Source organism: Elephas maximus, chromosome 11 (genome assembly GCF_024166365.1).
Source record: "Elephas maximus indicus isolate mEleMax1 chromosome 11, mEleMax1 primary haplotype, whole genome shotgun sequence".
Lineage (NCBI taxonomy): Eukaryota > Metazoa > Chordata > Mammalia > Proboscidea > Elephantidae > Elephas > Elephas maximus.
The window spans coordinates 111,674,533-111,692,711 of record NC_064829.1 but is presented as its reverse complement, the minus strand read 5'-3'; the positions used below and the strand labels follow the sequence as shown (position 1 = coordinate 111,692,711).

The window sequence follows — 18,179 nt, the reverse complement described above, 5'->3', positions numbered from 1 at the left end:
CTAACGCCGAATTCCGGGTTACGGCTGCGCACCAGGGCTCCCTGAGAGGGCAGCTAGAAATGGAGCATGCGCTGTGTGATCAGATGAGCATGCCCCCGCCCCCAACGAGGTGACCATGGGCGCATGCGCCAAGTTGTCTACAGCGGCAGCCACAGAGCGACCAGCAGCCAACTGAGGTGACGGATGAGTCTTTTTAATAGAAAAACACACGTGCAACAGCAACAACACTATCTCACAATGCAGACAGCACCGGGCTTCAGTTCTTCACTTTGGGGGGCGGCCTGTGAGAGGGAGAGAGAAAACGAGGGGTCATAGCCTGCCCCCGGAGCCCTGAGCTGCACGATCCGGTGGGTGACTGGGCCCTGCTCACCTGTACACACCCACGACCACAGCGTGGTCTCTTTCGTATGGCTCGAGGGTCAGCTGCTCCTGGGGCTTCATGTTCTCCTGCTGCATCTTCTTCACTTCAGAAGCAAACACGGCCTCTGCAGAGGCTGTGGAGTCAATGCAGTTGGCCTACAGGAGGAGACGGAATCGAGTCCGCCGCAGGACTGCGGGCTGGTTTCCCCTTTTTTGTGCTCTTTCAACCACAGGGACTTGTTTCCGATGGAAACGGGGTAAAATCAGGCCCCAAACAAAACCCCAGTATCATTTCTGACTGTTCTGCAGCAAAAAGATCACCGCCACTGAAAACCCCATGGAGTGCGTTCTACTCTGAAACACGTGGAGTCACCACGAGTCGGAGTCAATGGCAACCGGTCTGAATTTTGTGGTGTATGGCAGGGTTTTGGAAACGTGGGGAAAATTTCCGTTATATAACAAATTTAGGAAACCCCGGCAGCACAGTGGTTAAGAGCTACAGCTGCTAACCAAAAGGTTGGTGGTTCAAATCCACCAGGCACTCCTTGGAAACTTTATGGGGCAGTTCTACTCTGTCCTACAGGGTTGCTATGTAGTTTGTTTGAATTTGGACCCAAGGCTTTAAACAAAACCCTGTTTACCTAAAAGCCAGCTTTAAGTTTTATACCCCAGCTTTTTTCCTTCTTCCATTAAAAAAAGAGTAATAATACAGCTTTGAGAACAACACAAATACAGGAAAAGGGTAACAAATGGTGAGTCTAAGTAAAGGGTCCACAGCAGAGTTCTCTGTATTTCAGAATAAAAAGTTTTAAAAAATGCACCTAACATTTAGATTTGCCTAGTGTTTATTCAACGCCAGGCTCTGTCTGTACACTTCACAGATACTGATACATTTAATCCTGACGTCAGCCCTAAAACAGATAAGACTAACATCTCTGTTCTACACATGAACAAACAGAGGCACACAGAGGTGAATGACTTGCTCCAAGTCACACAGCATGGTGGGATTCAAACTCAGCAACCATGCCCTTGACCACTATACTCTATTACCTCTTAAAATACAAAGCTTTTAGTTTTACGGACTTTTTTTTATACTACGTGTTATTTCATGGGGAGTGGGAAGCCAGCATAGGAACAGAGTTTGGGAATGGACTGACTGGATTAGAGGGGAGGCAGGCCTCTTTGTTTTGACTGGCTGCTTGTCAGACACGGAAGACTCCTTGGGATGCTCCCACTCATCTTAGACTTCCACAAGACTCTCACCTTAATAGAAATCACAAAGTGTCCTCCGTTACGCAGGAAGGTGTGGGCATTCAGAGCCACAATCCGGGTCTGGTCAGGCTGGGCCACGTCAGCAAAGATCACATCCACCATTGCTAGGGAGAGAGGAATGGCAGTTATTAAATGTTGGGCCCACAGGGAGATCTTCCCATCCCCCCCTGGGGCCTATGCCCCATTGCCAGCAGGTACCTGGCAATTTCCCTGCCTCCAGTCTCACTCCCCTGCCACTGACTCCCCCTCCCCCCGCCCTAGTGCCCCCAAGGTGGGTCCAAAACCCACGGTCACATCACTTATTCTCTACTCTTGTAAACCATGGTTGCCACCTACTCTGTGACCAGCCCCAGGCTGGGCGTGGGGGGCACAGAGACGAGTTAGACCCTGGCACTGCCCTTGAAACGCTCCTGGGTCTGGGGCAGTAGGGGAGGTGGACACACAAGTCATCAAAAAGGCAAGTGAAGGTGAACACTGACAGGCAAGGGCGTCTGCAGCATTGTCAATGAAAAGTTGCAGGACAGGGGCATGGTATGGGTGTGTGGAAAAGGAAAAGAAAGAAGAACAAGGGAATGAAAAAGTAATGTTTTTAAACCAGTGTGATTTAAAACAAACAACAGCAACAGAAAAAACAACACTTAAAAAACTGAAAAGGTGGTGTAATGAAAACTGACTCTGAAGAATCAGGAAAAGCACGTACCCAATTGTTCTCATCAATGACCTCTTTTGAATTTTTTAAACGAAGTCAATATTCACACCAGGCCCCTCCGGGTCAGGTCCATGCCCAGCTGGTGTTTTATGGTTATGACCTCACCAGACAAGGAGGCCCCTGGAGGGCGCTTTTAGTCACAGGTGAGGGGCAGTATAAAAGCACCATGTTTATACACAAAGAGGGGCGGTATAAAGGTACCATGTTTTGGAAGGAGGTGCGAAGCACAAGGAGGGGCAGCTCAGAGAGAGGAGAGGCCAGACCCTGAAGCTGGGCCGCCACCTCTGCAATCTCACCCAGTTCCCTCACCCCTTGTCATTCCTGCGGACTCAAGAGGCCTGTCCGTCCACTCCATCTGAATCAGGGCTCAGATGATCTCTCCCAGAAAACTTGGCTCTTGAAGAGCCTGTCCTACCCGACCTGGGCCACTGCCAGAGCCCTCACCAATAAGCATGCGGTATTTGTGCGGGTGCCGAGCGTCCTCAATGACAGGGATTATGTTGGTCCTCTTCTTGGCCAGGTTGATGAGGTCACGTCCAGAACGGTGGGAAAACTCAACTGCATAGACCAGACCATCCTAGGACAAATCAAGTGATAACAAACGATACTAATTCTCATCTACGGAACTCCTACTTGGGACCCACGCGCTGCATGCAGCATCTCTTCAAATCCCCCAAAATCAAACCCTACCATTAAATGACTACTGTTATCGTGCCCATTTTATAGACAAGTAAACTGAGGTCCAGAGGCATGAAGTCAATGCTCAAGGGCTATTCAGCAAGTGGCCAAGCTCGACATTACACTGCCTGCAACCATGTGACTGAGCAGAGGCCATGAAGTGAGATGTACAGGGGCCTCTAGATGGAGCCTGTACCCACACACTGCAATGCAGCCCAATAGCGTCAGAATTCTTGTTCTATCAAGAGAAACTGGAGAAGCAGATTGGGGGGAGCATGAATTTTTAAAGAGACCAATCAATTCATCTGATTATCTACACTTCCAGCTCTGGGCCCCTTTTATTCTGGTTGCCCTGACTCCCACACCCCTTCCTTCAAGGCTAAGAACCCAGGAGTGTGGCTGAATGAGGCTTTGGTGGCCATCTAATCCAAGCAGCCATTTCTACCCACAGGCGCTGTCAGAGGGCAGGGCCTGGCTCCATGCACAGTGCGGGGAAGCGCCCATGCCTGACTCCACAATAGTGCCAACAGGAGGCAGCCTTTCCCTCTGCCCGCCTCACCACTTACCTGGCCTACGATGTCAGAGACGTGGGAGACAGTGGTGCCTGAGGCAGCTCCAAGGTAAAGCACCTTGGCCCCCGGCTTGATGTGGATCTGGTCCACACCACCCAGGATCGCTGCTGCCAGCTTTGAGCGGAAGGGGTTCCAGGCGCGGTACTCAATTTTGTCGTCTCCTTCCTGGACCAGGAGAGACGGGGATGGAAATCAGTGCTGGGCTCTTCCCTGAGGCCCCACGCCCCTTACCCTGGGGCCTTGAAAGCGACTGGGCGTTTAATGACTATGCAAGTGATGAATGTGGGTATGCAGCAGTGGCCATGACAGATGCAACTGTGGAGTTAACAACTCAGGGAGATGGGGTGGCAAGAGACGATAAACACAGAGATACCGAGATTGTCTCAGGTTGGTAAGGCCTGCAAAACCACTCAGCAAGCGCTTACTGTGCTGCGTGCCAGCCCCTGATCTAGGCACTGGGAATACAACAGTGAACACGACAAAGATCCCTGCTCTCAAAGAGTAAGTATACAAGGAGCTAACTAAATTAAAAAAAAAAACACCTGGCACAGTAAGATGGTGACAGGTGAAAAGGAGAGAGGACAAAGCCGGGAAGAAGACATGAAGTATAGGAAGTAGGGCAAGGGAAGGGGAAAACGAGAAAGGGGAGCCAAAGGTGCATTGTGCAGAAGGTGTCTGGGTCAGCCCTAAAGGCGATGAGGAGCCGGTCAGGCTATCTGGGGAAAAGCATTCCAGGGAGAGGGGAGGCAGGCGGGAAGCACTGAGGCAGGAGAGCGCCTGGCCATAAAGGAAATGGCAAGGGACACTAGGATCCGTCAGAAAGACAGGTGACTTGACCACAGTCGCGAATGATGAGCCGGTGCCAGCCTCGAGCAGAGCTGCCGGCGGGAGGGAATAGCATATCAGTGCAGCTGGAGGGCACTTGGTCAGGGACAGGGGGAGGAGATGAGAGACCAAGGGCTGTGGAGGGGAGCTAGAACACACAGGGCCACAGTAAGGACTTGGGACTATGACATGGTGGCAATCGTGAGTCACAGAAGGCATGTGAGGAGAGGCGTGTGAGGCCTGACTCACGTATTAGGAGTATTGCCTGGCTGTCAAGTGCAAGACACACGGCTATGGGGTGTGGTGCAGAAGCAGGGAGACCAGACAGCTGGCTGCACCAACAGCTGGGGCCCTGGTGCCTTGGACAGGGGCCCGCGTCTCACCGAAATTGAGACTCTCTTCTCTCCATAAACTGATTCTCCAGGGACCAGGTTCTTGGTGACCAGTGCATCTTCCTTTCCTCGGCAAATGAAGACACCTGGGTGTGGGGATCAGAACAAGGGTGAGGACTGGGACCCCACCACTCCGCCCCACCCCTCAGCTGCTTCCCTCCGTTCCTCACTCACCCTCATGCCGGTGAGGTTCCACCATCACATTCTTCCCTGACTGGTTTCCTCTTTTTCCTCCCCTACCACGACCCCGGTTGCCACCAGACTGGAACCCTCCTCCGCCTATAAAGGAGAGACGCAGTAAGAGAGAGAGGCCCCCGGTCTCTTCACTCCCCGCTCCCCAAGTACAGGGAAAGCCTCCTCCATCACACCAACCAATCTTACTCACCACCTCTTCCTCCTCCTCCTCCTCCTCCTCGACCACGGCCCCTGAAGCCTCCTCCTCGTCCACGGCCCCCACCAAAGCCGCCTCGGCCCCCGCGACCGCCACGGTCACCGCCAAAGCCGCCTCGGTCACCAAACCCCCCTCGGCCTCGGAAGCCGCCCCCTCGGGGACTGAAGCCTGTGGTGGAAAAAGAAGCAAGTGTCACTGATGAAGCCTGAAAGCTAAAGAATCCCAGACCTCGCCATTCCACTCAGGAGAGAAACTGGAGAAACACGTGCACGCGTGTCCAGAAATATCCACAGCAAAAGAAGAACCCAGACCGACCCATATGCTCATCGGGAGAATGGCTAAACAAAATGGGGACTATTCGTAATAAACAGTGAAAACGATCTACAGCTACACACAGCACCACAGATGAACCTTAGAATCGTGTCAAGTGAAAAAAACAAGTCCCAGAAAACCATATCCAACACGGTATCACTAACAACTAAAATGAACTTAAAACCATTGCCGTCAAGCGGATTTCGACTCACAGCCACGCCAGAGGAGAGAGGAGAATTGCCCCCACAGGGTTGCCAAGTTGTAAATCTTTATGGAAGCAGAATGCCACATCTTTCTCCTGAGGTGCAGCTGGTGGGTTTGAACGGCTGACCTTTTGGTTAGCAGCCAAGCACTTAACCACTGTGCCACCCAAAAGCTCATTGCCATCAAGTCGATTCCGACTCACAGCAACCCTACAGGACAGAGAACTGCTCCATATGGTTTCCAAGGAGCAGATGATGGATTCGAACTGCTGACCTTTTGGTTATAGCAGCCAAATGCTTAACTGCTGCGCCACTGGGGCTCCTAGGGAATCCACAGGTCACCGTTACCATTCAGGTTGCCTGAAGGAGAGAGAGCTCTGCTGTGCATGCACTGTGGCAGCAGGGTCCCCGAGGCCCCAGAAATGTCTCTGCACCCTCCCATCCTGACCTTGTGTCTGAAGAAAAGCCCAACCCCAAACAGACAGGGGTCTGGCATGATGTCTTTCCCTGCTAACTCATCTCCCTGCTCTCCTCAACTTGCACAAGTCCCTCTCAGCTCAGGCAGGGGTAGAAAGGCAAGATAAAAAAGGAGTTGTCCTTTAAGAACATGCAGCAGCTGAGACGCGAGTTAGAGCTTGCCAACAAGAGTCAAAGTTAAAAAAAAAAAAAGTTTCAGTGAGGCTTTATTTTCAACACTTGGGGAGAGAGTAAACAAGCTACAAAACAATGTTTGTGACAGAACTGGTCAGGTGCTAAGACATTCAGTATTTGACCTTTCTGTGATGGACTTGGAAACCCTAGTGGCATAGCGGTTAAGTGCTATGGCTGCTAACCAAAAGGTCAGCAGTTCTAATCCACCAAGCATTCCTTGGAACCTCTATGTGACAGTTCTACTCTGTCCTATAGGGTTGCTATGAGTCGGGATCGACTCGACAGCAATGGGTGGTGGTAGTGGCATGATGGACCTCAAGAAACTGCCTTTCAGTTGTTCGAAAAACTCTGAAATACTATCAGCACATCCCAGCAGTTATAAAACAGTAATGTGAAAATTAGTGACGGTTAAACATGATCTCAGTTGATAAACGCTATCAAGTAGCCATCTAAGATGCATCAACTGGTCTCAACCCACCTGGAGCAAAGGAGAATGAAGAATAGCAAAGAAAAAAAGAGAAAAATTATGAGCCCAAGATACAGAAAAGGCCACATAAACCAGAGACTACATCAGCCTGAGAACAGAAGAACTAGATGGTGCCCGGCTACAAACGATGACTGTCCTGACAGGGAACGCAACAGAGAACCCCTCAGGGAGCAGGAGAGCAGTGGGACGTAGACCTCAAATTCTCATAAAAAAGACCAGACTTTACGGTCTGACTGAGACCAGAAGGACCCCGGAGGTCATGGTCCCCAGACCTTCTGTTAGCCCAAGACAGGAACCATTCCCAAAGCTAACTCTTCAGACAGGGATTGGACTGGATTATGGGATAGAAAATGACACTGGTGAGGAGTGAGCTTCTTGGATCAAGTAGACACACGGGACTATGTGGGCAGCTCCTGCCTGCAGGGGAGATGAGAGGGCAGAGAAGGTCAGAAGCTGGCTGTATGGACACAAAAATAGAGAGTGGAAGGAAGGAGTGTGCTGTCTCATTAGGGGGAGAGCAACTAGGAGTATATAGCAAAGTATATATAAATTTTTGTATGAGAGACTGACTTGATTTGTAAACCTTTACATAAAGCACAATAAAAATTTTTTAAAAAATGATCTCAGCTGAGCTAAATCATTCAGTAGTAAGCCTGCTAAACTTTTTATAAAGGCGCATTGTACTCACACCCTATGAATGCTTCGTGAATCTAAATGCCGTTAAAGATAAAGATGTAAAATTTGTAATAACAGATAAAAAAGCCAAACCTTGCCATTGAGTTAATTCCAAACTGCTGACTTTAGGGTTAGCAGCTGAATGCTTAACCACTGCACCACCAAGGATCCTAATTAGGAAGAGCTATTACAAATTTTAGGAAACCCTGGTGGCGTAGTGGTTAAGTCCTTCGGCTGCTAACCAAAGAGTCGGCAGTTTGAATCCGCCAGGCGCTCCCTGGAAAATCTGTGGGGCAGTTCTACTCTGTCGTATAGGGTTGCTAGGAGTCGGAATCAACTCGACGGCACTGGGTTTGGTTTTTTGGTTTATTACAAATTTTGGCACAGTGGTTAAGAGCATGGCTGCTAACCAAAAGGTCAGCAGTTCGAATCCACTACCTGCTCCTTGGAAACCCAACGGGGCAATTCTACTCTGTCCTACAGGGTGGCTATGAGTCAGGATTGACTTGACGGCAATGGGTTTTGTTTTATTCCTAACTTGATTTTTAAAAAGTAGCACTTTAGTTTTCAAAACTCCTAAACGTAACTAAGAGCTATTAACTTTTTATCTTCCACTCCCTCTACAGTCTCCTTTCCACATAGCAGCTAGAGCGACTGATGTCTTTAAAAGAGCAGATCCGACCTCTTCACTCCGCTGCCTAAATGATTTCCCATTCCCATTTCCATTCAAAATGAATCCAAATTCCTTTCTCTGGCTTACAAAACCGACATCAGTGGCTCTTACACTGGGCTCATCCCGGAAACCATCCAGTCCCAACACCCTAGGAGATTCTGATTTAATTGGTCCAGGGACTTTTTTTTAAAGTTCCCCAGGTAAGTCTCAAGTGTAGCTCCAACTGAGAACCACTGTCCTGAGGATCTGGCCTCTGCTGACTTCTCTGACCCCAGGGTCTTCCAAACAGCTTTTCCTCATGCAGGATAGGCCTGTGCCAGCTCATTCTAAGCCTTTACCTTTGCTGCTCCATGGCCACCCTCCTGCAGACACCTGCATGGCTTCGCTTCCCTGCATCTGGTCTCCGATTACGCTTTACTTCCTCAGGCAGACCTTCTCTGACCGCCATACCCTTATCCTACTTTATTCTGCTTCACAGTAATTATCATACACGGCATTTAAAATGTATTATTGTCGGTCTCCCTGACTACAATCAAGCTCCAAAGGGATAAGGACTTTTAATCGTTGTGGTCCCCAGTGCATCCCAGCTCCCTGCACAATGCCTGGCAGGAAGAATAGGCTCTGTAGATATTACAAGAACTGACCACTGACGAGTCATCCTGGAAGGAGCACCCTGCTGGCTCATTCAGAAAGCAGAGGTTGGGATGGTGAGCAGGACAGCCCTGGTCCTCCCCCTCAAGCAGCTCATGTGTCCTGTGCAGGGAGACGGGTCATGCCCTTCACCTACCCTGACAGCAGGAAAGGTTCAGCTTCCAATGACACAATGCTCACCTCACAGAGTTGTAAAGACTAAATGACTTAATACCCATAAAGCACTTCACTAATACACGGCCTGGCAGACAGTTTGTATATTATTATTCAAGCTCAGGGGGATGAGTCCTCCGTGCCCACTCCTCAGTCAGGAGAAGCCACTGGGCCTATGAAACTCAACCAGGCCTGGCAGACCAGAGACCCAGGAAGTGTGGGCTTGCACACCAAGGTGCAGGGGGGTATGTATGGGTGTAAATTTTTAGCCCCAGAGACTCAAAACATGACTTATTTCAGGTCTTCGTACGCTTAGGGAAATAGGCTGAAAGCACACACTCCTCAGAAAAATGCATGTTCACACACTTCTGGAAGTTTGTTTTTTTTTTGTAGAGGGCCCTTCCACAAATACACTGGTTTCAAATCAGCTCTCCTCCCACAGCCTTCCCCAGTTCAGCAAACAGCAACTCCATCCTTCCAGTTACACAGGCCCAAACCCTTAGCTATCCTTGACTCCTCTCATACCCTCCATACAATCTGTGGGTTTCTACCTTGAAAATATATTCCCAATCAGTCCCACTGCTCGGCCACGTCCACTGCTAACACTGCTTCAGGCCGCCACCATGTCCTTCCTTCAGGGTTACAGTAGCAACCTCCCACTGGTGTGCCTGCTTCAACTCTTGCTCCCTTCTAGTCTCTCTTCCACACAGAAGCAAGGCCAATCCCTTAAGAAATACTAATCAGACTGTACCCCATCCCTGCTCAAAGTTTACCAAAGGCTTTCTCTCTCACTCAGATTACACTCTTACTAACAAGCTGGCTCCTGACAACTTCTACAGCCTCACATCCTACCATACAAGGCGGAAGAGGCTGGGCTGGGGTAGAAAGTGTATCCACCATTTACAGATGACAGGATGCCTGCAGGCATGCCAGAATCTCACTGAGATGCCTGGCCTAGCACCACCCCCCAATCCACCCCATCAGATCCCCAAATACTAAGAAAGGGAGTTTGGGAGGGGAGCATGGATCCACAAATTTCCCCCTTCCCAGATGACACCATCTCCTTGACATCCAAAAAAAAAAAGGAAACAAAAAGGAAAACCTGTGCTTAAAACAACAAGAACAAAAAAAGGGCCCTTCTGGCCATGGGTAGGAGATTGATCAAACCCAGTGAAGCAAGTTCTCTCATGGGGGGAGGAGAAGGGGGATGGGCCTGAGGGGAGGGGCAGAAGCTGAGACAGCAGGCATAAGGACCTGTTATGGATTTAAGTGCGTCCCCCCAAATTGTGTGTTGTAAATCCTAACCTCTCTACCAATGCTATAATCTCATCTGGGAATGAGATGTCTTTGCTATGTTGAGACAGGATTAGTGTAGGGTGTGTCTTGGGTCAATCTCTTTTGAGACATAAAAGAGCTTCAGCAGGAGAGAAGCAGAAATGGGGGATGAGAGATGCCAAGCCACATGAAGACTGCCCAGGAGCAGAAGTTCAAAGAGACAAGGACCTTCACCGCAGCCGACAGAGAGAGAAAACCTTCCCCTAGAGCTGGCACCCTGAATTTGAACTTCTAGCCTCCTAACCAAAAAAAAAAAAAAAACCTGTTGCCATGGAGTCAATTGCGACTCATAGCCACCCTACAGGAGGAGCAGAACTGCCCCATAGGGTTTCCAAGGAGCAGCCGGTGGATTCAAACTGTGGACTTCTTGGTTAGCAGCCGAGCTCATTAAAGCCACCCACTTGTGGTATTTCTGTTATAGCAGCACTAGATAGCTAAGACAGGACCCTAATTTTATTCTCCTTGAGAATGGTAACAATGAAAGCCAAGATACCAACACTAAGCAATTATGCCAAGCGTTGTTTCAATTTTACAGGCTCTCACTTAATCCTGACCGGGCGTAATTTTATTAATGAGAAAACCGAGTCTCGAAAAAGTAATGCCATTTGCCCAAGGTTACACCAAGAGATTAATAAGCAGAGCCAGAGATGAAACCTTGAATTGAGGCCTGTCTGCTGTCAAAGCCAAGACTTCCACCATTCCATCATGAGAAGCCGTGATGGGTTCATCAGAATTCGGGAAAACCGAATGAATAAAACCATTCTCTGTGACTAGCTCCTGTTCCCCGCCCCTCCCACCAGTTTTGGTCTTGTGGAGTTTCACTTCACCGCGGAGTTGGGAATCAGCAGGCCCACAATCTCCCCTCCATCCCCAGCCACCGGCTCTCGGGAAGACTAGAGAGCGGGAAAGTGACTCAGAGCGGGCTGCAGACTATCAAGCCGAGCGGAGATCCTCATCCACTCCCGGCGCTCTCCGAGAAGCCGGGTGGGGGGTCAAGGGGATGGTGGGGGCAGACAGAGAAGGCAAACGGAGAGCCTCCCACATCCAGCTCCCGGACCCAAAATCTGAGACTGCCCATCCCCGACCCAAAACGGATCCCCATAAACCACGCCCAGAGAGAGCCAAGACCTCAGGTGTCTGCATCCAGACTGAGCCAAGCGGCGCCCCCGGTCCAACATCCTGGACGCCTAATGACGGTCCGAATAAGGCAAATCCCAGTTCAGGACCCCCCAACCCCAGGCCCAAGACCCTCGACACAAGCTCGCGACCGCCGAAGCCAGTCCCAAACCCCACACCAGGAACCCGCCCCCCGGGCTCAGGATTGATCCCAGGGAGGAACCAGGCTTCCCGCCTCACACAAAACCAGAACCCCAGCCCCACACGAGACCGGATCCCAGGTTCAGAGCCCCTGCCCCCACGCCAAGGCCCCGCCCCCCAATTCCGGTCCGGCATCCCGACTCCAGCCCAGTCCCAGTCCCCGAGCCCAACCCCAACCCCGGCCTGCACCTGGCCTCATGGTGAGCGCTGAACTGCGCGGCTCCCAAGTCTGCGGCGACCCCGACTCCACGCGTCTCTGGCTTTCGCACGTGGAAAGGAGCGCAGGCGCGCGGCGACGCACGGTGGTGACGCAACCACGCTGCCCCGCCCCTCGGGGCCTCTGCGGCGCCTGTGGCCCGGCGCGCGCGCGGTGGGCGGGGATTCCCCAGGCTTCTGGCGACGACGCGCTCTTTGCTCTCCAAGCCTTTGCCTGTGATTACTTCCCTGAACAAGCTTGCTCCATCTGCGCGGCGAGCATCTCCGTAATCAGGACTCAAACGGAGACCTTCGCATGGACTGTGGCCTCTGCCCCTATTCCTAGCTCACTCTCTGAGGTTCCCCTCGACACCCAAAAAGCCTTCCCTGCCCAATTTCCACCCTCAAGAACACGGACCCCCGTTCGTATATTTGAAAATTGTGATCCTTGTATGTACCTGGGACGGTTCCAGGCTCTGGAAATTCAACAGTGAACAAAACATCAGAACCCCCGGCCTCCTGGAGCTCATCCTCGGGGTGGGAAGCGGTGGAAGGAGCGGGGACAGACATCAAACAAGTTAGTAAAACATGTTGAATGTTAACCAAAAATCAAACTTGTTGCCGTCTAGTCGATTCCGACTCAGCGACCCTATAGGGCAGAGTAGGACCGCCCCTAGGGTTTCCAAGGAGCGGCTGGTGGATTCGAACTATCAACCTTTTAGTTAGCTGCGAAGCTCTTAAGCACTGCACTACCAAATCTCAAAAATTTCAAAAGCTACCAATAAATCTGCCTGCCTTGGCTAACAACACAAATGTTAGCAGGCAATAAATGCCTTGGAGGAAATACGGACTGTTGGAGTAATATTTTTATAAGATGGTCAAGGAAATAAATGTATCTGTGACTTCTGAGTAAGGACCTAAAGGAGGTGAGGAATGAGGGACACACCTGTTTGGTGAAGGAGTTCCAGGCATGGATGTACCGCACTTTAACAATTCACCTGTTGAAGGGCATGGAGATTAATTCCAGTGTGGGGCTATTACCACTAAAATTACTATCCAGTTCGTCTACACGTTTTTCTGTGCCTACACGTTTTCATTTCTCTGGAATAAATGCCCAAGAGTGCAATTGCTGGGGCATATGATAATTGCATTTTTAATTTTATAAATTACTGCCAAATTGTTTTCCAGAGAGGCCGTACCATTTTACATTCCCACCAGCAATGTATGAACAATCCAATTTCTTAGCATTCTTGCCAGCATTTGGTGGTGGTACTATTTCTTATTTTAGCCATTTTGATAGATGTGTAATGATACCTCATTGAAGTTTTGATTTATACTTTTCCTGATGGCTAATGATGTTGAACAACTTCTCATGTGTTCATATGCCATCTGTATATCTTCTTCCATTAAATGTCTTTTCATGTCTTTTTCTCATTTTATAATGCCATCGTTTTTGCTTTTCTACTGTTGAGTTTTGAGAGTTCTTTATATATTCTAGATACTAGTCCTCTGTTGGGTATATGGTTTGTAAACATTTTCTCCCAGTCTGTAGCTTGTCTGCTCAGCCTCTTCACATGGATTTTCACAGAGTAAAATTTTTAATTTTGATGTGGTCCTATTTATCAAATTTTCTTTTTATGGATTATAATTTTGGTGTCAAGTGTAAGACCTCTGTGCCTAGCCCTACATTCTAAAGATTTTCTCCTCTGTTTTTTCCTAAAAGTTTTATGTATTTACATCTTACGTTTAAGCTTAAGATCCATTTTGAGTTAATTTTTATATAAGGTGTGAGGTTTAAGGTTAATTTTTTTTTTTTTTTTTGCCTATGTCTGTTCAGTTGCTCCAAAACCAGTTGTTGAAAAGGCTGTCTTTTCTCCATTGACTCGCTCTTGCACCTTTGCAAAAACTCAGTTGAGCATATCTGTACCATCTATTTCTGAAGTCTCTATTCTGTTCCGTTGATCTATGTGTCTGTCACTCTGCCAACACCACATTGCCTTGATTGTTGTGGCCTTCATATCAGGTACAGTGCTTCCTCCCATTTTATTCTTCTTCAGAAAAATTATTTTTAGTTATTCTAGGGCCTGTGGTTTCCATGCGAGGTCCCTGGGTGGCACAAATGATTTGCACTCGACTACTAACTGAAAGGTTGGTGGTTCAAACCCACTCATTGGTGCCATGGAATAAAGGCCTGGTGAGTGACTTCCATGAGGATTACTCTATGAAGCAGGTCTATTCTGTAACACGTCAGGTTCCTGTCAGTTGGCATTGACGTGACAGCAGTAGGTTTTTTGATTTTGGTGCCTTTCCATATAAATTTTAGAGTAAACTTGTCTATTTCTTTAAATAAAAAAACCTTAATAGGTGTAAGAATGGCATCCGGGCATCAAATCTCCTCGTCTGACTTCACAAGGAGGCAGGTAAATCATTATCAGCATCAACAGCCAAGGGCTGTGAGGTGGAGGTCAGACGTGCCTCCACCCACCAACATTTGTACCAATTCTGACGCCAGCTGTCCCTCCCACGGCGCTCGCTACTTCTCTGCTGGCTTCAGTAATTCATTGCAATGGCCACACAGAACTCACAGACCATACTCACACTTACGGGCTTTATTAGCAAAGTAGCAGGTTACACTTTAAGTGTTGAAAAAACGTTTTAAAGATATCACCTTGAGGACTAAAGTGCACCTGACCCAAGCCATGGTGCTTTCAATCACCTCATATGCATGCGAAAGCTGGACAATAAATAAGGAAAACCAAAGAAGAATTGATGCCTTTGAATTGTGGTGTTAGAGAAGAATATTGCTTATACCATGGCCTGCTGAAAGAACTAACAAATCGATCTTGGAAGAAGTACAACCTGAATGCTCCTTAGAAACAAAGATGGCGAGACTATGTCTCACATACTTTGGACATGTTATCAAGAGGGATCAGTCCCTGGAGAAGGATATCATGCTTGGTAAAATAAAGGGTCACTGAAAAAGAGGAAGACCTTCAACAAGATGGATTGACACAGTGGCTACAACAATGGTCTCAAGCATAGCAACAATTGTGAGGATGGCGCAGGATCACCCAGTGTTTTGTTCTGTTGTGCACTGGGTTACTACGAGTTGGGACTGACTGGACGGCACCTGACAACAACAATCATTTTGTAGGCATCACAAAACCATGGAGAAAGAGGCCATATAAAAGCAGTTCGTTGCACAGCAATAGGATAGGGGATAATTGACATCTTTATTAGTGCCACGGTAACCGTGCTGGTCTAATGGTTAAGTGCTACGGCTACTAACCAAAAGGTTGGCAGTTCACATCCACCAGGTGCTCCTTGGAAACTCTATAGGGCAGCTTTACTCTGTCCTGTAGGGTCGTTATGAGTCAGAATCAACTTGACAGCAACGGGTTTGGCTTGGTTTGGTTTTGGTTTTATTAGTGGTGCAGGACTGGGCATTGTTTCGCTGTGTTGCATATAAGGTTGCCGTCTTGGTTATCTAGGGCTGCTATAACACAAAAACCACAAATGGATGGCTTTAACAAAGAGAAATTTATTCTCTCACAGTCTAAGAGGCTTGAAATCCCAAGTCAGGGTTCCAGCTACAGAGGAAGGCTTTCTCTCTCTCCATGGGCTCTGGCGGAAGGTCCTTGTCACCAGTCTTCCCCGGTTCAGGAGTTTCTCAGCACCGGGACCCTGGGTCCAAAGGACATGCTAATCTCCTGGCTCTTATTTCTTGGTGGTATGGGGTCGCCCTGTCTCTTTGCTCACTTCTGTGTTTTATATCTCAAAAGAGGTTGACTTAAAACACAACCTAATCTTGTAGAACTCAAATTGACTACATCTGTGGAAAGAGACAATGGAAAAGCTCAATATCATCAGTTAGAACAAGGCCAGGGGCCGACTTTGGAAAAGACCATCAATTGCTCATATGCACGTTGAAGCTGAAACTGAAGAAAATCAGAGCAAGTCCACGAGAGCCAAAATATGACCTTGAGTATATCCACCTGAATTTAGAGACCATTTGAAGAATAGATTTGACACATTGAACACTGGTGACTGAAGACCAGACGAGTTGTGGAATAACATCACGGACATCATCCATGAAGTAAACAAGAGGTCATTGAAAAGACAAGAAAGAAAGACCAAGATGGATGTCAGAGGAGACTCTGAAACTTGCTCTCGAACGTCTAAAGCAAAAGGAAGAATTGATGAAGTAAAAGAACTTAACAAGATTTCAAAGGGCCTCTCGAGAAGACAAAGTATTATAATGACATGTGCATAGAGCTGGAGATGGAAAACCAAAAGGGAAGGACACGCTTGGCGTTTCTCAAGCTGAAAGAACTGAAGAAAAAATTCAAGCCTCGAGTTTCAATAGTGAAGGATTCCATGGGAAAATACTAAATGACGCAGGAAGCATCAAAAGAAGATGAAAGGAGTATACAGTCATTATACGAAAAAGAATTAGTCAATGTTCAACCATTTCAAGAGATGGCACGTGATCAGGAACCAATGGTACAGAAAGAAGAAGCCCAAGCTGCTCTGAAGGCATTGGTGAAAAACAAGGCTCCAGGAATTGATGGAATATCAACTGAGATGTTTCAACAAACAGATCCAGCGCTGGAGGTGATCACTAGTCTATGCCAAGAAATATGGAGGACAGCTTCCTGGCCAACTGACTGGAAGAGATCCATATTTACGCCTGTTCCCAAGAAGGGTGATCTGACCGAATGTGGAAATTATAGAACAGTATCATAATATATCACGCAACCAAAATTTTGCTAAAGATCATTCGAAAATGGCTGCAGCAGTATATTGACAGGGAACTGCCAGAAATTCAGGCCGGTTTCAGAAGAGGGTGTGGAACCAGGGATACCACTGATGATGTTAGATGGATCCTGGCTGAAAGCAGAGAATACCAGAAGGATGTTTACCTGTGTTTTATTGACTATGCAAAGGCATTCGACTGTGTGGATCATAACAAATATGGATACACTGCGAAGAATGGGAATTCCAGAACACTTAATTGTGCTCCCGAGGAACCTTTACATAGATCAAGAGTCAGTTGTTCGGAGAGAACAAGGGGATACTGATTGGTTTAAAGTCAGGAAAGGCGTGCGTCAGTGCTGTATTCTTTTACCATACCTATTCAATCTGTATGCTGAGCAAATTAAATGAGAAGCTGGACTATATGAAGAAGAACGGGGCATCAGGATTGGAAGAAGGCTCTTAACCTGCGTTATGCAGATGACACAACCTTGCTTGCTGAAAGTGAAGATGACTTGAAGCACTTACTGATGAAGATCAAAGACCACAGCCTTCAGTATGGATTGCACCTCAACATAAAGAAAACAAAAGTCCTCACAACTGGACCCGCGAGCAACATCATGATAAACAGAAAAGATTGAAGTTGTCGAGGATTTCATTTTACTCGGATCCACAATCAACAGCCATGGAAGCAGCAGTCAGGAAATCCAAAGATGCATTGCATTGGGTAAATCTCTTGCAAAGGACCTCTTTAAAGTGTTGAAAAGCAAAGATGTCACCCTGAAGACTAAGGTGCGCCTGACCCAAGCCATGGTATTTTCAATCGCATCATATGCATGTGAAAGCTGGACAATGAATAAGGAAGACCGAAGAAGAGTTGATGCCTTTGAATTGTGGCGTTGGTGAAAAATATTGAATATACAATGGACTGCCAAAACAATGAACAAATCTGTCTTAGAAGAGGTGCAACCAGAATGCTCCTTAGAAACAAGGATGGCGAGACTGCGTCTTACATACTTTGGACGTGTTGTCCGGAGGGATCAGTCCCTGGAGAAGGACATCATGCTTGGCAGAGTACAGGGTCAGCGGAAAAGAGGAAGACCCTCAACGAGGTGGACTGACACGGTGGCTGCGACGATGAGCTCAAGCATAACAACGATTGTAAGGATGGCTCAGGACCGGGCCGTTTCGTTCTGTTGCGCCTAGGATTGCTATGAGTTGGAACCGACTCAACGGCACCTAACAACAACAACAACAATCTTGTAGATTGAGTCCTGCCTCATTAACATAACTGCCACTAATCCCACCTCATTACCATCATAGTGTTACAACACATAGGAAAATCACATCAGATGACAAAATGGTATACAATCACACAGTACTGGAAATCATGGCCTAGCCAAGTTGACACACATTTTGGGGGGACACAATTCAATCCATAACAGTTGCTATGAGTCAGAACCAACTCGACAGTACCTAACAAGAACATTAGTTGAGTCTTCCAATCCATGAACACAGTGTGTCTCTATATTTATTTAGGTCTTCTTTAATTTCTTCCATCAGCACTTTGTAA

At 48.0% G+C, this 18,179-nt stretch overlaps 1 protein-coding gene across 1 annotated transcript; it reads right to left on the bottom strand.

Moving 5' to 3' along the window:
* Positions 1–154: 154 nt before the first annotated feature.
* Positions 155–12,381, bottom strand: FBL (fibrillarin). Its single transcript, XM_049902461.1, has 10 exons — positions 12,310–12,381; positions 11,846–12,005; positions 5,194–5,367; positions 4,983–5,087; positions 4,800–4,894; positions 3,586–3,756; positions 2,786–2,918; positions 1,624–1,736; positions 371–516; positions 155–281 (listed from the first exon to the last, which is right to left on the bottom strand). Exons 1-10 carry the CDS (start codon positions 12,379–12,381, stop codon positions 257–259), a joined length of 1,194 nt encoding a protein of 397 aa, XP_049758418.1. The 3' UTR covers positions 155–256.
* Between the last annotated feature and the right edge of the window lie 5,798 nt (positions 12,382–18,179).